At 35.8% G+C, this 17,577-nt stretch overlaps 1 protein-coding gene and 1 non-coding gene across 2 annotated transcripts in view; both read right to left on the bottom strand.

Annotated features, from left to right (window-relative positions):
* icln (chloride nucleotide-sensitive channel icln) overlaps positions 1–15,985 on the bottom strand; it is a 36,814-nt gene extending 20,829 nt beyond the window's left edge. Inside the window, exons 1-4 of the mRNA XM_081768463.1 lie at positions 15,620–15,985; positions 7,185–7,330; positions 5,392–5,571; positions 1,070–1,156 (exon numbers count right to left, since the gene is read on the bottom strand). Of these exons, the coding sequence (XP_081624589.1) occupies positions 1,070–1,156; positions 5,392–5,571; positions 7,185–7,330; positions 15,620–15,738 (532 nt within the window). The 5' untranslated portion in view covers positions 15,739–15,985. The remainder of the gene's footprint in view (positions 1–1,069; positions 1,157–5,391; positions 5,572–7,184; positions 7,331–15,619) is intronic.
* On the bottom strand, positions 3,687–3,760 carry TRNAR-UCG (transfer RNA arginine (anticodon UCG)). The gene has a single exon. It is a non-coding gene; the product is annotated as a tRNA-Arg (tRNA).
* Positions 15,986–17,577: the final 1,592 nt, after the last annotated feature.

Here is a 17,577-nt window from a genome sequence, read left to right as displayed (position 1 = left end):
GTCATTTATTTCATCTGCAACAAACCAATTAACGTCAAAACGAATCTTTGGGAAACACTAGGGTGCAGTATCACAATACACGAACCAACCTTAACACTGCCTAAAACAACCGGTAAACATTCCAATACGGGTAAACATTACAATCCGGGAGCCAATTCAAATAGAATGTAAACAACCGTTAATCGGTTTGTTACAACTGTCCAACTAGGAATTAGTTTAGATGCCACTTGGGTAAGTGGGGTGACTTGCTACTTTTTATTCTCGTGAGAATTGATGCAGGAAAAGTCTCTCAGCAACTTTTCGAACAAAGGGTTATTGTTTTAGGCACACACACATACGAAGGCAAAACTAATTTTGGCGTCTTTGAGTCGAAAATGACGATAAGACTGGTTGCACTGTTGCTAACTCGTGTCCTTTTCACCAGAGTTGGGTGGGAAAACTAATAAAATGAACGTTTTAATTTTCTTGCTTTGGCGAGCGTCCCGCTGTCGATAGCATTTTCTTTTCTACTTCATTAGTATTTTTTTCTAATCATTCTCAGTTTCTTGAAAATATGTTTTAAACCTAGTGTATCGAAATCAGATTTTCCATTATTTTCGATTTGTTTAGGGAATCTCCTTCCTCTTTCTAGATCGGTGTCCTCTTTTCAAATTGCGTATTTTGTTAAATGAAAAAAAAAAAAAAAAGTTTTCTTCGGTTCTTTTTATGGTCTTCGAAGTTGCTAATTGCTCTTTTAATTCTGAATCTAAAATATTCACATTAACTTCCCAGAAATTATTTATTTAACACTCTGCAAGCGTGGGAACTTACATTTGCTAATTTTGTGCCAAAAATATCCAACGAGAATAAAATTGTTATGTGTATAAAAATAAAGTATGTACTAACTGTTAATGTATAAAACACTACCCCACACAGACACACACTAATATTCTAACTTCAGTAAATTACAGAATAATATTACATATATATACAAATAGAAATTTAAACCTTACGCCATATTCCAAATACGAGATAGTGAAAAATCATGTACAACATCCTGCACGTCAAATGGAAAATTACAGATACATACCATGTCCAATGACTTGAGCATCTCCACCTCCCAATTCATACTCCCCGTGATCTTCGTCATCTGCGTCTTCATAAACATCGTCTTCACCTGTGAAAACAGAATCCTACTTGTAAGTATCTCTTAAATACAGCAATAGCTAATTTGAGACATTATGAATACCAGCTGAATTTAAATTGTTGGTTTACTTTGGAGAAACTTACAAGTTCAACCAGTAGGGAAAGTAACTCTTGGAGGAAAAGTAAATCTTGTTAATTACTCTCAACTTTATATATATTTATAAACAAAGTTGTTAATAGAATCGGAACCGACTCATACACGTTCCTTACTATTGTTAAGGAGGTTTCCCTGATTTTTTTAAGGAATCAACTTAACGTCCCACGATTACGCCAGTTAGGCTACGGGAGACTATGATTAAGGCAAGTGAATGATGATGGAAGAAATGGTGGAACAAGAAAGTGGGGGGAAGAGGAATACCCCGAGAAAACCCACGGGCACGATGTTGTTCATCACTAGCTTACTTTGCCGGGTATCGAACCAGGGACCCCATGCATCAGAGGTACGCGCTCTACCACTGAGCCACCGTATACCCTCACTGATTTTAACTGGCTAGAATGCATTGGTTCACCTTTCTTTCTGTGTCTAATGTGTTATTTTAAAAGTTAAATAACGAACGTTAAACCACAAATAATCAATTCTGAAGTATTGGGACTAGGGGCAGCCTGCCCCGCCGGGTAACTTGAAAATTGCCCGATGCAACACTATGACAACCCCTGCGAAAGAATCCCTTTAGCTAAAATGAATAAATTTCCCTAAAATATTTACATTATCACAAGGAACGAAACTGCATAAGAAAAATAATGACAACACGTTAGACCCGTGAATTTTGTAACGTCTCATGAAGAGAACAGAATTCCCCACATCGTGATATTCAAGAATATACTTGGTACTCGGACCTCATCACAAAAGAAAACACAATCAAATTGATAACGTTTTTTAATAGATGGAAGGAAGACAGTCTACCATAATTGATGTTCGATCGTTTAGAGGAGTTGAGTCTGAAACTGACCACCACCTGGTAGCAGCTATTATGATAGATTATTGATGAGAAAAAAAATCTTCAGCATCTGAAAACTAGCACGTTTAATTTAAAGAAATCTTGGGAAGAGTTAAGCAAGAGGAGAATACTAGGTTGAAGTATCTAATACATTCTTGGTTTTAGAAAGTTCGGAGTGCATAAATGTTGAGGACTTCATATCAGGTGGAAAACTTCAAAAACATTTAGCGAAACGCGATTTTTAGAATGCTAAAATTGTTGAAGATGATAGTAAAAACAAAAATATTCAGGACATCTATAAATGCATCCACGAATTTATATAAAGCTATCAACATCGCGCGTACATATTAAAGAAAGTGGACGGGAAAATTTTTACGAATACGGATAGTATTTTGAATAGATGGAAAATTTCCTTCGGCAGTTTGCTCAACATGCACCCTAGAACAGTGTACGTGGAGAAAGTGAAACGCATACAACAGAATCTTATATTCAGAGGCTAACCGAACTGAACTAGAATTGATATAAAGAAACATAAATCTCCAAGTGCAGGTGAAATTCCTGTTAAGTTAATTTTAGCTGGATAGGAAAAGCTGTGGAATAGATACACAAACTCATTCTCCTCGTCTGGAACAAGAAGGAATTACCACAAGAGTGGAAAGAATCAATCATTGTCCCAATTCACAAGACAAAAAAAAAAAAAAAAAAAAAAAAAAAAAAAAAAAAACTAATCCCACAAAATTCTTCTAAACATACTTTCAGCAAGATTGATGCCATTTGCAAATAAAATTATTAGAGATTATCAGTGCGAATTTAGGCGAAATCGATCAACTATCGAACAGATATTTACCATTCGTCACACACTTGAGAAAATAAATGGGAATACTATACTCCGGTACAGTCTGCAGCAAAAAACCTGCAACATGAGCAAGTAAGTTTATTGTGACACTACAGCCCAGGGAATCAACATAACGTCCAAATAGCACGAATCACGCAGGAGAAACCTCGGCGTCCTCCTCTGCACACTTATTTTGGAGCAAAAGACTTCGTCGTTTCACAACAAACTTACATGTTCATGTTGCAGGTTTTTTGCTGCGGACTGTACATCAAATATTTATTAATTTCAGAAAGGCCTAGGACTTGTTTAACATTCTTATCGAATTGGAAATACCGAAAAATCTAGTTAGATAATTAAGGTGTATTTAAATGAATCCTCAAGTAAGGTCCGATTAGGAAAATACTTGCCCATGAGCTTTCAATGTTCAAGGAGAAGCAGCGTCTCCATTATTAAACAATTTTGCTCTAGAATATGCTATAAGGATAATCTAAGGGATTTAGATTTCTGGGCTTTCGGCATCTAAGGCCATTTAGCCCGTCACGTTTTGAGGGATGACGTCCCTCGGCGAGCACTCTATCCAGGGAAAGGGAAGGAAGAAAGGATTGGTGAAGGAAGGAAACTGCCTGGGACCAAGTTAGGTACCACCCCGCCATCTGCCTAGTGTGAATGAGGAAAACCTCATTCAGGGTGGCTGGCCTGAAAAAGCGTTTTACACTTGTTCGACCGAGTGTCCCCACCGGGAATCGAACCCGGGACCACTCGCACCGAAGGCGAGAGCGTTAGCGACTACGCTACGCGGGGCCACAAGGATAATCTAAGATAGCAACCAGGGCGTAGAGAAGAATGGCATTCACCACAATATGGCTTATACTAATGGTGAAATCTGACAGGGGATGATATGAGGACAATAAAAAGAAACTTCTATTAAATGCATGCAGGGACATGGGTTTAGAAATAAATGCAGAGATAATTATATGCATGCAAGTTCCTTATGACTGTAATACTCCACGTTAAAATGTCAAACAATACTTTCTACAAAGTGGATGCTTTCAAATATCTAGGACCAACATTAAAACAGTTCAAAACTATATTCACGAAGGAATTAAATGTCGACTGAAAGCGCGGAATTCAGTTTTAAAATATTTTGTCTTCGCAAATCCTGTCGAAGAATTTGGATTTAAAATATATAAAACGACAAATTATGCCTGTTGTATTGTACGGTTCAGAAGTATCGTCGCTTACTGTAAGGAAAGAACATAAAGTGAAAGTATTTGAAAAACTCCTACGGTGAATATTCAGACCAAAGATGGATGAGAATGGGGAATGACGAAAACTTTATTACGAGGAACTGCATAATTTATAGTTTACTTAACACTGATAGGATAATTAAGACTAGAAGGTATGTCACAGCCAAAACGGAAGAGAGCAGAAACGCTTTCAAATTTTTTATTGGAAACCCAATTGAGAAGAAAGAAAAAAAAAAAAAAAAAGAACTTAAGAAAACCTAGGCACAGATGGAAGGACAATATTAAGATATATATAGACAATTAAGTTCAGGGATAAGATTTATGAATAGGACAGTAAGAAATGAAAGAACAGGAAGGGTGGAGGGACATGAAAAACTATACTTAGAAACCTTGCGTGAAACTGTCAAATGAATAGCAAGCGTTAGGAGTGCCTGACAGAGAGTTTCCGAGAAAGAAATCAAAGGTTCGTAAACATAGAGGGCTGAATAAGGCGATTATTTAAACATGAAAATATAGTTACAAGAATCACAACTACTGGCAGGGAAAGTAGACTTAAGATAAGTTCCTACGTTTAATGTTGAAATTAGTATTTAAAAAAAAAAAAAAAAATAGTTTGAGAAAAGCTAACTTATATTACGATTCACCTTAGCACATACAAAATAACAGGTAACATTTTAACTGAATATATAAGGTAATCCGTCATAATGCAACAACACAGCACACTATACGAAATGAAATAAAATCTTTGTTTACCGTCGCAAGATTATACCCTCTAGGTGAAAAGAGACAAATGATTAACGGGCTAAGTGAATTATTACACAATTGGTGGAATGAGAATGTGACAGGAATGTCCCCCGAGAGAACTACTACAAACACGATGCTGTCATCCACAAGCTGTTATGCCATGGGAACCGTTCCGGGATCTATCGCACTAGAGGTGAGAGATACCTCAATACCTATCACATTGTGTAAGGTTACTTCAGGTAATATAAATGGCAGTGACTCCAAAGTGCGCGTCTGTGCCATTTGTCTGGCTCCGCTCACTTCGCCTCGTACTTTTGGGGCTATACATGTATACTGGACTATTATCTCTCGATATCACACAATTGGATACTAGTGCTATTTCCATACTTTCTAGGTTTAGAGTATCTTTACAAACAAACGTTTCACAGCTCTCAATACTTACCATCAGAGAAACTATCCTGCGGATCAGGGTGTAAAGCTTGACATTCACTCATTGCATGAAAAATAGCATCTAACATTCCTTTATCATCTGGTATGAGGCGCATTTCTGTCATTCCGGATTCCGAGTCTTCCTCTTCATCATCATCATCATCCCCATGATTGTTGTCCTGAAGCCTGTTCTCTGATCAATACAAACACACAAACATTAATTTTTTTAATACACATTACGCCTGGCATATTTTTGGCCCTCTTACCCTAAATGGGCATGGACAGTTTATAGTGAAGGACAGTAAACTGACAGGGAAAAGGTAAAAATGGATTTTTAAACATTAAAATGAACTTTCCCGAATTGATCCGAACTCAAGATTTTGATTGAGAAGTTGCTAGTCTTTCTATTTCAAGTGTGTCCCGCTGGCGCTGCTGTCGACGTGTGTTTCCCCCTACCTCCCTTCAAAGAAGAGGGACAAGTTCCTGCGGCCGAGATCTTTCAGCGGATACGGAAGCGTTACCACAATGAATTATTTCACGGACTTCGCTGCGTAGTGTCTTTCTTGTCAGTCATTCTAAGTAGCCTATGATCTTCACTCAGAGACCAAATGACTGAATGACAAATTAGCAACACAACCGAGGTCATTCAGTCCTTTTCCCACACCAATGGGATGTTTTCCACCGTAAAAGGTGGTACGGGTGGGGCCAAAGAATGTTTCACACATTTTCCGAGGGCACACTTGAAGTAGAAAGGTTCTAGTTGTACCTTAAGCAAATATCTTAATACAGCTCTTTTATATTTTCAAAAAATAAACATGGACTGTAAATGTTTTAAATAAATCAAGACCTAAGATACTATCATCCTATTTGGGCTTTCATGTTAAAATTATTCTTATTTGTTGTTATTAAAAATAGTTAACTTAATTGTACTGTCCAGCATTTTAAATCATAACTTCCTTAGGAAACACTTAAAAATGCTATTTTAAATGGCTAAAACATGCTTATGCAATGAGTGCCCAAAAGAGACTGCAATGTAAATACAATAGAAGCTAGGAGACTTTACCACAATTCTCCCAAGGTCGGGGCAATTCTGACAACCAAGAATTCAGAAAACAAATCTCAAAACTCCTATTACATGATTTTGAGATTTTTCTTCTTAATTCATGCAAATAGAAAAGTAACATATTGTTTTGCTCAGCAAATAGTTTGTTTGTGTTTAATTATATACAAAGCAAAGCTTCTACTTGCGGAAAATATTAAAGACACCATTTAATTCCCAATGAGATTTTCCACCTAACGCTTTTGAAAAATTATTTAGATTTTTTCCTTTTAAGTACACACATCACTCCTAAAAAATATTAATAGAAGAAAATGTGCAATGTAATTTCTTTGGACAAAAATATTTCAGAATTATGTTTTCTTTGCTACTCGTTGAAGTGGTTCGGTGTGTGGAGATTAGAATTATTTCGTTATTGCACACAGTTACAGTATTACAATTAATTCTAACAATACTTAAATTTATCTACTTTCAAACAGGAACTGTAATGAGGAAATAAAATAGCTCGATGTAGTGTCTTAAGCCCAGTAAGGGACAAGGAACTTATTTAGGCACGACGATTAACAAAGAAGCTCCTAAAACATTTCACTCAATAGGAATAAGAACACAATCGAGTAATGCATACCAATTGCGGGCTACGTCATAATAATAATAAAATTACTATAATGCGTTAAACAATTTTTGACATTGAGGATACAAAATTTTTAAATTTTTCAGTGAATCAGCACAATAAAAAAATAAAAGAATACCTTCTTCGTCTACTGGAGCATCAATCATTATGTATATGCATTCGTGTGGATAGGCTCGAAGATCCCGTGAAACTGCATGTAATGCGATATGTGGATACTCAAGGGAGAAACCTTGCCCGGAAGTATTATTCACCCATGACAAACGACTGAAAAAAAAGGAGTAATTTATTTAAAATAGACTTAACAATCAAAAGAAAAAGAACTACGCATGTAAAGAAGGATTTAGTTGTAAAGTGACACTTGAACAGTCGAAAAAGTACGTATCTTAAAGTCCATTTTGCGTTACAGCAGGTCAGCATGGTTTCAGCTGGAGATATGTGATCAATATGTCAACACCCACTGCCTTCTTGCCTTTCTTCACTGGAGTTTCTTACCCTCCCCAACTGCCGCACAGTACTCTGTCCTCATAAAAAATTGTGCCCCAATCGATAGCTGAACCCATAAGCGTCAATGATAAGCTTGCGGACGCAGTATCTCTCTTCAAAAATAAAAGGCCAAACTTGGAATACTGTAGACAATTACCAAATGTTTATATTATATATATATATTTAAAAAAGTTATAATTCATGGTATATTATAACCCAAAAAGTTATAACATGCTATAACTTCCTTCGGAATAAATTTAAATTTCTAACAAACAGTACTCATAATATTAAAAACGAAAATATCCTAAGTCATGGATGAGTGTGCAGGAGGACTTAAGGTCTAAAGAAAGTAGATAGAAAGAATACAAGAGTAAAAGTTTCTTCTTATGAATTACCAGATCTTTTCCAATAGGAGTAAATCCAATCACACGCTCACCAATACTTGTTTCCTTACTTATCACTTACACTAGAGATTTTCTATTTCAAGTATGCCCTCGGAAAAAATGTAACACATACTTCATCCCCACCCTCGCCCTCTGGCGGATGAAACCCTCCCTTTGCTAAGGGAAAAGAAGTGAATGACCTCAGCTGTGTTGCTAATTCGTCATTTAGTTGTTTGGTCTTGAGTGAAGAACGTAAGCTACTTAGAATGGTTAACAAGATAGTGCACAGCGAAGTCTGTAAAATAATTCATTGCGGCACGCTTCCGCATTCAACAACTGAAAGTCTCGGTCGCAGTAACTTGTCCCTCCTCTTTCGAGGGAGGCACCGGAAAACATACCGACAGCAGCGTCAGCAAGGGCACACTTGAAATAGAAAGGTTCTAGCTTAAACAATATATTTACACTGAGTTGGATTAATATATGATATATAAAAGTAATAATTCCAATGCGGTTATACTTTATCTCCGCAAGTAGTCAAATCTAGTCAACACATTATGATAACGTTATAATGAAATCAACTACCCATTCCCTGTTCTTCCAAATTTTTAAATTCCATTAGCATATATAACAAACAAACAGTACGTAAAGTCGTTAAAGACAAAGAAAATACCATTATTTAAGAGTCGGAAGGAGTCAAGTGACCTTGACAAATCGAAGATATCGCAGTGCAAAGTGTTTCCTTATTTTGGCAACAGATGGGGTTGTTGCTGAAATGCCGTCAAAGCAAATGGCACCCCTCCTTTTCCTTCGTTTTCCCCTGCATGTGGTCAAAGTTGGACAGGAGGGGGATGGTTACGGATGTAAATGGGACAGAGGAGTGAAATTCCTTTCTTTTGGCTAAAAGAGAAACAGAACTGAAGAAAAAATAAATACAGAGATATTGTAAGAGGGACCAACATGATATCAGCCGTCAGCCACTCAAATATCTACAACGGTCACAAACATACCATAGAGAACTAAAGCACTTGTCGGTTGTCTCTTTCTCAAAGGATTCTACCTATGGTAAATACCGCGGGAATAGTGCAGGAAGAGTCTGATATAAAATGAAGAACCATGCAAATATTAAAAACGGAGAGTCGATATTCTAATTTATTTTGGGCCTTCGTGGTTTAAAAAAAAAAAAAAAAAAAACTTGGAATTGAAAGGCAGAAAACCCAGACAAAGATCTGAAATGTATTGGTAATGTCTTTTTTAGTGGAATCCATTTCTTTATTTTCTTTTCAAAATATGATCACCAGATTTACCCTCTGTATCGCCTTCACATTCGAATGGTCCTGGGATCGATACCAGTAGCTGACCATCCTGAATTTTTCCTATTACAACAGGAAAGGGGAGCAATGTTACATTTAGCCTTGGGTACCGGCTTAGAAGGACAGGAGGGAGCATATGCTCTGCTTGGTATTGGTTTTTATTTGGGAAAATAGACCACTTCATTAACAATAGAATTAAAAGATGTGTCACCTTCTTCAGGAAGGTACACTCATGTCCAAAATTATTGTCGCATGTCTATAAATATGTTGTTGTAGGAATATAATTTGATAACGAATTCACCCGGTATTTCTTATAATGTTAGTATGTGTACAATCGGCAGAGACATGTATGCAAGTTTCATGTCAAGAGGAGTAAATAAGAACAACAAAACGAAAATAAAACTTTCGTGTCCATTTAGCAACATTATGATTTACTCATTCTAATTTTCGTATTTATAAATATTTTCCTATGAAATTTACCATATATACATTTCCCGATTATACACATAGTATCAGTATTAAAAGTACCCAGCAAATATTACATTATATTCTTACATGAAGACAGTTATAGATATGCGACAATCATTTTGGAAATGAGTGTACAAGGACGTAACAGGTGTTTGTTTCAAACATTGAATAGTGTTCGTATACATTGAACTTATTTCCTGACGTCATAGAATTAAGAACTGTCACAGAGCGACGTAAGTCCGGCGACAATACAATATTTCATTTTTACTTTCATACTTTGCAATATATCTATTTATTTTAAAAGCAAATTTTAATATGTTTTTTATTTTCAACTATTTTATCCTAAAATAAATACTAGCCTTTAACCAGCCCTTATTTCCCTGGTTGCATATCACTTTAGAATTTGGAAAATGTTTCCAACGAATAAAAAAAATGATAAAACACCTTTTAAAGACATTCTTTTGTTAATCAATTCGCACTAAAAAGTTAAAAATAATCTTATTTATGCAAGCCTAAATAAAAAGAATGGGGAGCGTCATTTTAAGAATTTATAAAGTAACTGTATGTAAGCCTATATTCGAGCGCATCTTTTTTTTTTTTTTTTTTTTTTTTTTTTTTTTTTTTTTTTTTTTTTAAGTCATGCATAACAAAAATTGTTTTCTACTTTTAAGTGCGACTTGATTAATGAAAGAATGTCTTTAAAATGTTTATTAGTATGTTTTTTCTATTATTATTGTTAATGTTTGCATCCTTGGCATAGGATGTTTATTTTGTAAGGTACCGTATGGTGCGTTTCTATACTACTAGGGTATATAAAAATTTAGTTTCCTATGCGATACATTAAACAGCACTTTAAAAAAAAAATTACTACCGAATATAGAGTATTTCTCCGCTAATAAGAGGGAGACAGATTGAGGATACCAATCACCTCTACCATTGATTGAGAAATATTTCGGTGTCGACACTGATGAACAACATTTACATTTGAATTTGAATGTTTTATGGGCTTTAGGCAATTGATTCAGACCGGGATACATGGGGGACAGAATGTTGGAAGCAAGTAGTCCAGTCCCTAGTTTGAATGCCTGGAATGTGTAAGGACTCTTCCCTCCTTGGTAAAACCTGCCGGAATCTGAAGCAATATCAAAGAAACACTGCTTCGAAAAGAGAGGGAGCAAACATGCATAAATAGATAGTCAGAGTCGGATTTAGGTTTCGTGGGGCCCCAAGCTGTTTAAGGTAATGGGGTCCTTTATGTGTCCAGATGAACATAGGCACCCTACATACAGAAATGAACAAACTAGAGATAATTTAGAAAGCAGACTAGCAGAAGGAGCCCCATTAATTACATGAACGTAGGCTACACAGCAGGAAGCATTGTTGCTACGTATATATACATTTTATTTTATTTTTTAATTTTCTTATATTTTAGAAATGTATATCCAATTTTTCTTTAGATTTTTGGTCCCCAAGAGAGCAGGGCCCTAAGCTATAGCTTGTTTAGCTTATACGTAAATCCGGCACTGTAAACAGTATACACATACAGGCAAGGATCCAAAGGTGGCTATAGAGGCTATAGCCCCCCCCCCTTGACGTTCAGGTATACACTGGATAAAATGGGCTTCAATCCTGTTTACTCTGGATAAAGAGACAAACTATGGTTTAGCTCCTCCCTTGATCATATCCTGGATCCGCCACTATATAATGTTTGTGTTTAATATGTTGTACGATGGAAGCTGATGAAAGAGCTTTATATTATTCTTGATTTTTTGACAGGTAAACAAAGAATATTTCGGGGATTAATCTACTCGATTATTATAATAAGATTATAATAATGTATTTTATTTTTTCTCTTGTATGTATATTCTCAGTCCTGCAGGAAGTTTTCATTTCTTTCTTGGAATAGATAAACGAAGACTTTGGTTCGGCTTCTCCTTCACAAATCTCTGTCGAAAGGTTGACTTTATCGCTACCAACACAAATTACTTCTTCTCATAGAAATCATCTACAAATACACTGTACTGCTGAAACAGAAACCATCAACTAAAGAGGTCATAAATTTTGCCATTCCTCGTGTTTGAAGTTCCCATTCTTCACAATGATTTCCTTTCTCCCGCCCCTGTTAAGAAGTTCAAAGTAGGTTTTCAAAAGGACTGGCTCCCGCTGAGAAGGAAAGTGGGATGAGGAATGACTATAGTGCCATCTAGCAGTTAGACGGCCAAGTACGTGAACACGAAAAAATCTGATTTCTGTAGATTCCATAATGAAGGATATAATTTCTCATCGATTGTGTAATGAATGTCATTGGAAACAGCGAAAAAATAGTACAGTAGCGCACAAATACAAAGATAGTACTCCATTCTCAAAAAAGTCCGAAGTTTTTAGCTCTTTCCCTTACTGTAAAAAAAACAGAAGACTTTTCCCTCTAATTTTGATCATTTTCTTATGGGAATTTGGATTATAATTATCTGTATTTATAAGAAGAAAATATCACGCACAGCGTTCAAATTGCACCTTTAAAATGAGATGCATCATATTGAGTGAGCTATTGAGACATTTTTGCGAAAGAACGAAATGAAACCATGATTTGCCTAAAAAATGGTTGAGATCCCATGTTAAATTGAACACCAATCTTCCGGCCGCTGTGGCGCACTCCTTCTCCCTCTTAACTTGATGTACCTTTCGCATAATATAGTTTAATTTAATAAAATGTTCCAGTTCTAATCGTAATAAATGGATTTAAAATAGTTCTGATGAATTTAAATTGCTGAACCAAATTATTTATCTAACACTTTAGATGTACTGCAATCACTACGCACTAATTGACTGAGAACACAAATGATGTCTGATTTTACGTAAGTGCAAACTAGTTATTACTTATTCCTCAGGCAGATACAGAACACGGAGGCCAATGTTTGAATTACAGCAAATTACAGGAGGTAATAATCAATGTACCCAGTAAGAAAACAATTCAAGACGAATTTAAGAAGTGACACAAGCCTACGAAATGATTCTTAGATAAGCAAGGGAGCAACAGTTTCTCTTACTGCGCCAAGATTTGTAATAATTCACTTAATATTTAGTATTAATCAACAGACTTGTCTGTAGATTTCCGCCTATAATGATAATCGTCGTTAAGACTCAAGTGTACTCAATTAAACGGAGACGCAATTATACTCAATTAAAACCGCAATTATAATTAATAAGGTTCTCGACAATTAATGCCAAATATGGAAGTACAACTACAAAAATTTCTCCAGAAATATAAATCAAAATGACATCTCCATTACTTAATATATACCCAATAGTGACAATTTGGCATATGCATCGTAGAAACAATAATAGAAATACACACTTGTATAATATTAAGCAAACATACTTCAATACTCAATATTATGACAATGATTCTGCAACACATTAATAACAACAGCATTTATAGTAAGCTTAGACAATTAAACAGGAAAGGGACAATGTTAAAGTAAATAAAAGGCATAGATTAATTTGACTGCAATACTTATGTCTTGCAAAATCGCCACAGACAAAATAAAGATGGCACATGTTAAGTAAATAGATGCTTTACGGAAAGTGTGGATAACACATATTACGCATGTATCTAATGAGCAACGAGTACGAAATGCGAAGGCGCCGAGCGCAGCATTACTGCTGTATCTCCGGATCACAAGAAAAACGAAAGAAAAAAAAGGAGAAACGGAATATTACTTAGTTTCTTCCCCAAAATACTAGGTTGCGACCCTGGCTCACTTAGTAGTGATCATTGTTTGAAATAGTGTGTGGACATATGGCATAAAACACGAACCAACTTGTGCTAGGTGGACACTAAAAAAAAAAAGCAGGCGCGTGACAACGTGAGGGAGGAGCAGGCACGTCAGCGACGGTGGGTATACGCATTAACGATAGTAAAAAAAACAGCAGCTACCAAAATATACTAAATAAGATTTGATTAGATGTACCTCTTCTTTTCAATTCGTTACCACATTTACGACAAACTGTTTGTCTGTTTAGCAGACCATGCCTTTTACTCAATTTCAACAACTGACACTCCTAATTTTTGTGCAACTCGATAAAACTCAAACACAATATGTCACAATCTTGTCATTTACGCTCCATGGCAAGTCTTTACTTTGACTCCAACTGTGACTTTAATCGGTTCTTATAGGTTTAGTAACATTGTGGCCCTTGTACTTATAGTATAATTCTTAACATCGTATAGTAACATTGTGGCCCTTGTAGTTATAGTATAATTCTTAACAGAAGTCACAGTTGGAGTCAAAGTAAAAATTTGCCCGCTCCATTTCCATGCTGCTTTTCCCATAAATCATAAGTGTACCATCTCCGCAAAACAGACCCTTCCCCCTCGACATATAATGTCCTTACATCAAAAACAACAATAACAAGCATTTTCTTAACTATTCTCCTAACCTGATCTTCACTCACTCTTAATTCCCGCAGATAAAATTCAAGGGGGCCAACAGAGATAATTGTCGAAAAAATTACATTCTTCTTCGATTTGCGTATAAATACGGTTTCCGGATGTACGGCAGAAAAACTACAATGCAAAAGCACAAACCAACCTACGCTAGGTGGCCAGTAAAAAACACAAATACTAGCTAACCGAGTGAGGTAGGGCGAGGCCGGTGGTCCCGAGCGGAAACGTACGAAGGGAGCAGGCGCGTCAGCGATTGTGGGTTTACGCGTAAGCGACGACATTGTAAAAGTGGATTTTGGCAAACATGCGAATTTCAATAGCACTTTATAACGACTCACCAAGGGTAGTCGTCAACCTGGTTCGATCGATGATATAAAGAACTTCAGTGGTAGTAACTGTTTTCATATAAAAATATTTTTTTATAATTATGTATATAACACTATTCTCACCTTCTCTATCAGAATTATAAAGTAGATGAACGGTTTTAAATGGTTTATTAGTTGATACACTTTTAATGTATTTGTCATTCACACTGTCGTGCACATACACGAGAATTAGGTATCCATAAACAATTACATAGCAACGAACTACCTATTGCTCTCTAATATCTTACAGATATTAAAAACCTTCTTCTTTTGTTATTATTAAATTAACATTCTATATGGTATAGCGCTTATGTATGAGCACTTTCTACCCAAGGTACAGGTAATTATTAACCTATCCAATATTTCGTTATAACTTGTGGTAATTGTTTAGTAATGGGGGGCCAACACTAACGAAGACAACATGCCCTGCGGGGCTCTAACCCGCGTTCACTCGCTCACGTTCGTTCAGGAATACTGTCTGAATTATGTGTTAATCTAACCTAACCAAATGTGAATAGAATATCGCAAAAAAAAAAAAAAAAAAAAAAAAAAAAGTCGGTTAAAAATCTTACCGCCCCAAAGCTAAACAATAGCTGCACTTATCATGGTTTTACACTTCTAACGTTCCACTTGTAAACATAAAATACAGCTCCTGTACAATGTGCAGAAATACACCGCCGGCGGAAAATAACATCTAATAGGGTCATCTTTCACATGTACTTAATTATTTTATTCATTGTAAAGCACTTGTAATGATTTTACACTAGTAACCATACATTTGTAAACCTGAAATACAGCTGTATTACTTTGTATAAAATTTTGTCGCCTGCAGAAATATGTTCCTTATGAATACATCTTTTCATTCAAAGTATTCAATTTCACCTGTAAATCTTCCAAATTTTCGTCGTGCGCCTAAAGTAAACCAGAACCATTAATTGTGTAATTTCTCGTTTCTCAGTAAGTATATCTGCTACAACGGGTGTTATAAAGTTAACCCTTACCCTAACCTGTGTGTTTTGTAACCTAATAGTGGAAGTTGCAAGAATTTATGCCGAACTTTCAGTTAAGGCCAACTAATCCATTCTGATACAACATACCTTTCAGTAATGTAAAGAGTTCCTTTTCCAATATCTTTATTCTTCACGTGAACAGACGTTAGTGGTTGCTCCAACTTAACACCCTCCGTTGGTGGTGGAAAATTACTCAACACTACCATGTTTCTATCGTTCTACGCTATCTGAACTGTCAAAAAACTGCCACAATAAAAGACGCCCAACTAGAGCACAGTCTTCAAATAGTGCCCAATCACCTCTTCCTCGAAGCTATCTATGAAGGGCACAAACTCTTTTCACCTAGTATTTAACCGATTCTTGATCCTTTCTTGTGTTGAAGTCTTCAAGCAATTTTCGTACTTCAAGTTCGCAGTATTTCCCACCACATTGCACTTGCACATGCAGACAAGTCGATATCGAAAATTCGATTCGATATTTTCTTCCAATGTGACCAGACAAGTGGAGATAGAAACCCCTACTTGAATCTAAAATGTCACACAACAAAAAGTTTATTTAGTCGCTTGTGGTCCAAAAGTAGGTACAGTATACAGTTCCTCACTGATAAATTCATTGCTTTTTATATATCATCGCGGTGGCTCAGTGGTAGAGCGTTCACCTCCCGTGCTTGGGGTTCCTGGTTCGCTCCCAGCTCGCGCCGTATGGACTTTGTAGTGGACAAACATCGTACTCGTGGGTTTTCTCGGGGTTCTCTCGTTTCCTCCCACTTTCTTCATTCCACCATTTCACTCATCTTTCATCATCACTTTCTCTTTCAGCCTAGCCGGCATAATCGTGGGACGTAAAACTTAAAAATTTCATTTCATTTTTCGCAATTTTTCAAGTAGGTTCTGTACCAGTATTTCATAGTTTTCGTCTCTTACAAGTAAATCTATCGATGTCAAAATTCAGTTTCTTGACCAAACTTGGCAGAGAAACGTGGAATATCAAGCCAAATTTAAAGTGCTTCTGTCCACAAAGACGGCCGCAGTGACCAAAACTTCTGATTGATCAGAGCAAGCCGCAACAATGTTTCAAATTTTAAAATTTCATTTTATTTGTAAAATAGGTAATGGAATGACATACAAAAACACATTAACCAACATCGGGAGGAAATAGACATCTATTTGAGGGTATTCTTATTATGGCCGTCATCTTGAAATCGGCCATCTTGTATCTCACTCGACTTTTTTAAATAGGAAGGAGATAATGTAATATATCAAATTGGGGTAGAATTTAATGATAAATTCAATGGTGAGGTCTATGTTTCCGTAAGTTTACATTTGTAAAACATAATGAAATGCACATTGATATGAATTCGTTGGCTTAAAGATTTCTTAACAGTTGTCTCTTTTTGAAAAGAATTCAAGTCAGGAAAATCTAATATACGCTAGTGAGAACATCGTAAGTAGCTACTGATGAAAGATATTATCACTTGAAATCGTTATCGACTGCAGACAAAATGAAACAGTGATCAGAGCCGTAGTTACATATTTCGGAGCCCGGGGTGAAGTAGAATTCGGCGCTCCCTACACTCACCTTACCAAAGTTTTTTTTTTTTTTTTTTTAACATATAAGAGAAGCATCTTTTGTTATACTACACTGAATAGCTGCTTAGACAGACCACTGCAACAAACAAAAGCGATTATTACATATTCTTTTCCAAATAAAAGCTGTTTTCAAGATTTTTTTTTTTTTTTTTTGTTAGACTTAACACAATTAGCTTTGTTTGTATACAATTCCATTTGGAGAATATTTATAGAAGTTTACAACTATTTGCAACGTTTCATATTATTGATAAGAAATGACATTTCAATAGATTATGAACTACGTCCTTTTAAAATGTTCGAAATGGATGACAGATTTAATTTCAAGTAATAATTGTAAACTTTTGTAATTTTATTCTGTATGTGACCATACAAATAGAGTTTTAATTTCGATTCTTTTATTTTAAAAAAATATTTTGTGAAATGTAACGGAAGTTCAGAAGGAGCCTTATTTGTGAA

This window comes from Thermobia domestica, chromosome 8 (genome assembly GCF_964235325.1).
Source record: "Thermobia domestica chromosome 8, izTheDome1.hap1.1, whole genome shotgun sequence".
Taxonomy (NCBI): domain Eukaryota; kingdom Metazoa; phylum Arthropoda; class Insecta; order Zygentoma; family Lepismatidae; genus Thermobia; species Thermobia domestica.
This window is presented reverse-complemented; position numbering and strand designations above follow the sequence as displayed.